This window comes from Centruroides sculpturatus, unplaced genomic scaffold (assembly GCF_000671375.1).
Source record: "Centruroides sculpturatus isolate CEXI.00-Female unplaced genomic scaffold, Cexi_2.0 scaffold693, whole genome shotgun sequence".
In the NCBI taxonomy this organism is placed as follows: domain Eukaryota; kingdom Metazoa; phylum Arthropoda; class Arachnida; order Scorpiones; family Buthidae; genus Centruroides; species Centruroides sculpturatus.
The window spans coordinates 124,644-131,661 of record NW_019384855.1 but is presented as its reverse complement, the minus strand read 5'-3'; the positions used below and the strand labels follow the sequence as shown (position 1 = coordinate 131,661).

Below are 7,018 nucleotides of genomic sequence, written 5' to 3'. Positions count from 1 at the left end.
AACACTTTAACACGTCTGTTTTACTTTAAAACACTACTGGGGCCGACCCTTTGTGGGATCAAGAATCCTATCCCTTCTCTTAGGCTTTTAGTATTTTAAAACAGTGAATTCACTATGTTTTAACATGTTTTCATTAAATTTTAAAAATACTTTTGCTATATTAATTGGATTTCATATAGAAATTATGCGCTGAATAATACGTTACATATTGCCATTGCAGAACCTCCGATGACATGTTTATGTTCTTCTCTTGTCAATTAGTTCCCTTTATTTAAAGTAAATATTCAAGCGTATTGACTTTTCGTTGTTGGCTCTTACATCTGTACAGATCTTTAACTGTAATTAAAAAAAAAAAAAATTATAATTGAACCCCCGTGTGGAATCTTCAGATAACCGATATATGTAAAGATAATGGGAACTTTAACCATGCCATGATGGAATCGTCGGATGACGAGGATGGGGCCTAACGTATCCACATGGAAAACAGCGGATTTTCAGATTGGATGAACGTATCCAGTCTGAAAAAATTCTCGGGTTTTTCCACCCATTCGGATTTGGTCCAGGGTATCCAGAGTAGTAGGCTGCAGCCATTTTGTCATCCGTGGTCACCAAGTGCTTTTTCATCCGTACTTATTGTGGGGAAACGGAGACAAACATACCACAGACATAAAATTCTCATTGGCTACCGGGATTTGATCCAAAGTCCTCCAGAGAGGTATGCCAATGCCTTAACTGTCTCCATCATTTGGCCATCCATCTTGGACTTACAATACAGGAAATAATAAAGATGATGTATCACTTGAGCTAATAAAGATCATTGTTATTGCTGATCTGTGTATAAAATTATCATCTACTTATTCCTGTACTTGTAAGAAAGTCTACCTCTTGCTTTATCATTACTAAGGCGTTCCACTTTTAACTTCCTAGCTTATAACGAGATCTTACGCTTCTAATAAGTCACCACTGTTGAATGGGCGAGAGGTCGAAGTGGCAGTCTACCATCGCTGGGATCAAGACCAGACGGGTCAAAATGTACAGGAATTTTTTGATGGACCATCTGTTAGACTGCGTCGCCAGCCTGGCCAAACCTGTGATTAGTTTCAGAAAATAGGGATGTCTTAGTGCCCGTGGCCAGAAAATTAATATATAAATAAATAAGACCATTATTTTTTCATTTTGAGATATTAATTTTTATGGATAGCTTAACTGAAGAATGACAGGTGTATAAGTAAATTTTAATGAGGTTAACAGCATACAATCACCAATGTATGCTTACCTAAATAAATTCACGATCATCTTTATATACTGATTCTATTTTCACAAGTTCATTTAATAAAATTGATGAAAAAAATGTTCACATTATATTTGAATCTCTTGCAGTGAATTTTGAAATTATCATTTATTAACCACACTAGAATGCTGCTTATTTTTCAGTCATCCCTTCACGGTATTGTTGAAATTTGGGGATCAAGTTTTGTATAAATTTCAATGTTCCTGCTCTTTACAGATGTATGTATTATTTATGATTTTAGTGTTATTTGCTTTTTATTTCACTTCATATGTATCAAATTATACAATTGTGTGCCATATAATACACCAATATCATTTAAATTATAAGAAAATTATTAAGTCAAATAATGAAAATTTCTTGAATTAATAAGGAATTTGGTATTATTTGGCTTAAATATAAATTTATACAAAATGCACTTATGTATATTTTTACTATTCGTAGAAAAAAAAGGAGTTGGGAAAATATCAAAAATTATTAACAATTCTCTAATGAAATAATAATAAAATATGGGGTCTTCTAAAAAAGAATGCTGTCATTTTAAATTACTGTAATTATGTTAATTATTACATAAAAAGTATACAACATACACCAATCTCCTGTCTGTATCAAACATCTTGTTGTCTACTGTCTCTAGGAAGCACTGTGAAAGAAAGTTGCAACACTAAAGCGAAGGTATTTTGCAGTCTGAATCACTTGTCATTGTGCGATGAGAGTAATTTGCGAGAACCACAAAATTGTGACTGACGTGAGGAGTGATGATGGATATGATGCAGTGAGCATAGGAAGAATTTCAGTATCAGTGGGATGTGGGATTTGAGGTGCATGCATCGAAAAATTGAAAGGAGCAAATGTGAAACTTGGACGGCTTTCAATGGTTTAACTCTTTAAATACAAGATTGGCCCAAAATTACCTTTATCCATTGAAGATTAAATTGGCCAAAGGAAAATTTGTTTGACTGGTTTTGCCATACAAATTTCCCTCGCACCCTGAGAGATAAAACAATTTTGTCTTCAGGTACATAACAATTTCAAAATTGCTCAGGAATTAAATAAATAAAAAGAAAACACCTTTTTTTGCTGAGAAATAAATGTAATTGTAAAAAACAAATGTTTTCAGCCCAATTAATAGAACTGATGTGTAACTATTTAAACAGCCTTCTCCCATCCTACTTCTGTATATTTCGATCTTCTCCGCTGTCAGAAGTAGGATAGGAGAAGGCTGTTTAAATGCGAGGGATGCCGAGAGCCTGCCTTCAGCATGGAAGTACTTGGTTAAGAAATTTACTGGAAACTTGGACCAGAATTAGTACATTGAAGATTTATGTTATTTTTGTTTTATTATTTGTTTTATTTTAATTTTTATATATTCTTCCGTTATTTTTCTCTTGTAAAATAATTTTTGATTTAAATTTTTATGTTCTATTCATGGAACATTTACGTTCCATTTTCGTTTGCAACCTGAAGATGGCCTATTAATTGGGCTGAAAACGTTTGTTTTTACAATTACATTTATTTCTCAGCAAAAAAAAGGTGTTTTGTTTCTATTCAGGTACATAGAAATAAGAAATTTTCACAGCTTAGAGTCAATGTACATTACTCTTGGATATTAGACTTCTTGGATAGTTATTAACATAATTACAATAATTTAAAATAGTAGCATTGTTTTTGCAAGACCTTGTTGTATATTTCAATAAAAATGATACTACTTAAGAAAATTTCATAGATCTATTTTATTGTGCTATATTATTAAAAACTATTGTGTATTTTCCAGACTGTTTTTAAGAGTGAATACAAGATAAGATTCAATTATAAGAACTGATGTGTAACTATTTTGAACATAAAGCTTTATGTAACTGTAAAATAATCTGTTTTCGTTGCAACAAAGCAATATATTTCCTTCTATCTTTGCTGTCCGCAACAACAGGCCCTGACTTCGCTCTCCAGATTCTGACAGCCGTTGGCGGATTCCGCATAAGGTCCGTTTTGAATGTGATCACAATAGTAGAGGTTTTCGGGCTGAAGATTCGAAGACAGCGAGACGACGGCTTTCAGACCCGGTCCACTCAGGTTCCAACAGCCGGACACGTCCAGGTGTTGCAAGTGCGTTAGGATTCCACTTTCAGCAAAGTATCTATAATAATGTAATAAATATATATGTTTTAATAATGTATATAATATTTGTTTTATATTATTTATCATCATAACTATTAAACTTGACACTAATGAATGAAACTTACTGACAAATTAATTTTTAAATTAAACATCTTCAAATTATTAAAATTCAAAATAAATTATAGAGCATTCAGCAATGTGCAAATGATGGAGCATGCCCCAAAGAATGGATAAACTTTGGAGTTTTTCCAAAAATTATTCTCAATTTCAATAAAAATACAGGCATTTATTTATTTTAAATAAATATATTTTTTAATTTTGCTATTTATTTATAACAAATTATCATTTCAATACTAACTTCAAGATTGTAACAAAAAAATATTAAAAATGAACTAAATATAAACAAGTTATTTTAAAATTTTTGCATTCTCTTATTAATAGACCAAGGTTTGTTACAGAACTATATTGTATAATAGCAATAGTCTTTTCTACATTATAAACACCATTAAATCATTGTTACCTATAATACTACTATAATCATATAATGCAGTCTCAAAAGAGTTTTAATTTTAGTTACATAAATATAAAATTTATTTGATTAATAGCAACAATTATTAATTCAAGTTTTGTAGTTTCTGTGCTATAATTTCTAAAGTTAAAATAAATGGATCGGTAATAAAAAACTTAGTTATTTATTTGATTATATTTTTATGTTAAAATATATTATTATTAATAACTAAATATTGAAGAAAGATTGATCTAATTATAGAGGATTATATCAAAAAGCAATTCTTGTGATGGTAAATTGAAATTCTGTTGTCGTCTCTTTTTCTAATTTCTGTCTGTCTCTACCTTGTAGGCTATGCTGTTGATATAATTATTATTGTTTGAAAAGCAAATGATTTAATATTCGGATCCATGAATCTATAGACAAATTATGCTCTCTGTTATTGGAAATGAGTAGTTCAATTCAAAATTTCATACAATAACTCTTCTGTTATTCTTATTGGGTTTAGCTTTTTATGAAGGCACAGAAATGAATGTCATGTCCAGTGCAAATTATCAAAATCATATTTCTGAAATAATCATTACAGATATTCTAGATCAGTAATGATAATCTTTTCTGGCTTGCAGGCCAAAAGTAAACTTTGTAGATTTCTGACAAGCCTTGTGCAATTTTTCTTACAAACTTGCAAACTTTAAGCTTGCTGAGTATAGACATACAGTCTATACTCGGCAGTACCCCCTATAACACTGTTGATAATTCCGTTTTATATGAATTCCACATTGTACGAGTCACTTATATTTTACAAATACGTGAGCCGTTCACAGCCCAGCATAGGTATTTATAAAATCTAAGTGACTCGTACAACGTGGAATTCATATAAAATGGTATTATCAACAGTGTTATAGGGGGTCGACTGTACTATGTAACTGAAAGTACACTAGGTACTAAAATAATACATGTTAATGATAATCAAACAAATAATATGTAGCTTAATCTCATCTTTTCAGGGACCTTGTGGACCACAAGATCTAATGAGGGTCTTGAGCAAATACTACTTGTTTTATTGAGAAAAATATCAGATTTTCCAAATCAAACGTCTTTTTACTCAATTAGTAAGTAGTAATGAATCATCTTTAGACAAATATATTAAAACCGGCATGCTAATTCTAAATACTAGATTATTTCAGGCTACATTATGAATAATTTTAAAATTTTTGCATTCTCTTATTAATAGACCAAGGTTTGTTACAGAACTATATTGTATAATAGCAATAGTCTTTTCTACATTATAAACACCATTAAATCATTGTTACCTATAATACTACTATAATCATATAATGCAGTCTCAAAAGAGTTTTAATTTTAGTTACATAAATATAAAATTTATTTGATTAATAGCAACAATTATTAATTCAAGTTTTGTAGTTTCTGTGCTATAATTTCTAAAGTTAAAATAAATGGATCGGTAATAAAAAACTTAGTTATTTATTTGATTATATTTTTATGTTAAAATATATTATTATTAATAACTAAATATTGAAGAAAGATTGATCTAATTATAGAGGATTATATCAAAAAGCAATTCTTGTGATGGTAAATTGAATTTCTGTTGTCGTCTCTTTTTCTAATTTCTGTCTGTCTCTACCTTGTAGGCTATGCTGTTGATATAATTATTATTGTTTGAAAAGCAAATGATTTAATATTCGGATCCATGAATCTATAGACAAATTATGCTCTCTGTTATTGGAAATGAGTAGTTCAATTCAAAATTTCATACAATAACTCTTCTGTTATTCTTATTGGGTTTAGCTTTTTATGAAGGCACAGAAATGAATGTCATGTCCAGTGCAAATTATCAAAATCATATTTCTGAAATAATCATTACAGATATTCTAGATCAGTAATGATAATCTTTTCTGGCTTGCAGGCCAAAAGTAAACTTTGTAGATTTCTGACAAGCCTTGTGCAATTTTTCTTACAAACTTGCAAACTTTAAGCTTGCTGAGTATAGACATACAGTCTATACTCGGCAGTACCCCCTATAACACTGTTGATAATTCCGTTTTATATGAATTCCACATTGTACGAGTCACTTATATTTTACAAATACGTGAGCCGTTCACAGCCCAGCATAGGTATTTATAAAATCTAAGTGACTCGTACAACGTGGAATTCATATAAAATGGTATTATCAACAGTGTTATAGGGGGTCGACTGTACTATGTAACTGAAAGTACACTAGGTACTAAAATAATACATGTTAATGATAATCAAACAAATAATATGTAGCTTAATCTCATCTTTTCAGGGACCTTGTGGACCACAAGATCTAATGAGGGTCTTGAGCAAATACTACTTGTTTTATTGAGAAATATATCAGATTTTCCAAATCAAACGTCTTTTTACTCAATTAGTAAGTAGTAATGAATCATCTTTAGACAAATATATTAAAACCGGCATGCTAATTCTAAATACTAGATTATTTCAGGCTACATTATGAATAATTTTAAAATTTGACTTAGACAGTGTTATAAATTTTAAAAATCAATTTTAAATTTAATTAAATAATTTAGAAAACTGGAAAAAATATTGATCTGAAACAGGAAAAATCTGCAACTACTGCATATCAGACAGGCATGTTACTAGTTGTTCTATACAAACTTCTATTGCAATCAGTGTTTCCAGATATATACAGTAGAGCATAGGTTATCCGACCCCCGATTAACCGTCACATCGGTTAACCGACTGTTCTATTCGGCAAATTTCAAATGTCCGTTAGTGATGTGGCGCTACAATACAGTTGACCCCCCAATAACACGGGTTCCTATAGTTCGGATTCCTATATGACGACGATAAAATTGCGACAATATCCATACAAACATGGTAAAAAAACTCCTATAATTCGGTAAAATGTCATCAGGCAGCCAAACTACTTTCCACCGTCAGTGCCACGCTACGCTACGGAGAGTTTAGGCGGGTAAATTGAGTTTTCTATCGTCTGTACAGTATTATATATAAATTGGGTACTGTATATATAATTATATATTAACTTAATTTATTGTAACTTTATTATAATTATATATATACTTTCTGCCGTCCAGCGCCAC

The 7,018-nt window shown here is 30.6% G+C and overlaps 2 protein-coding genes across 3 annotated transcripts in view; both read right to left on the bottom strand.

The window, feature by feature from the left end:
- Window positions 1-7,018, bottom strand: part of LOC111630554 (mitogen-activated protein kinase 14-like) — a 79,844-nt gene that overhangs the window by 59,453 nt on the left and 13,373 nt on the right. The window lies entirely within an intron of this gene.
- Window positions 3,003-7,018, bottom strand: part of LOC111630553 (F-box/LRR-repeat protein 5-like) — a 72,203-nt gene continuing 68,187 nt past the window's right edge. Inside the window, exon 9 of the mRNA XM_023374666.1 lies at window positions 3,003-3,422. Within this exon, the coding sequence (XP_023230434.1) occupies window positions 3,191-3,422 (232 nt within the window). The 3' untranslated portion in view covers window positions 3,003-3,190. The remainder of the gene's footprint in view (window positions 3,423-7,018) is intronic.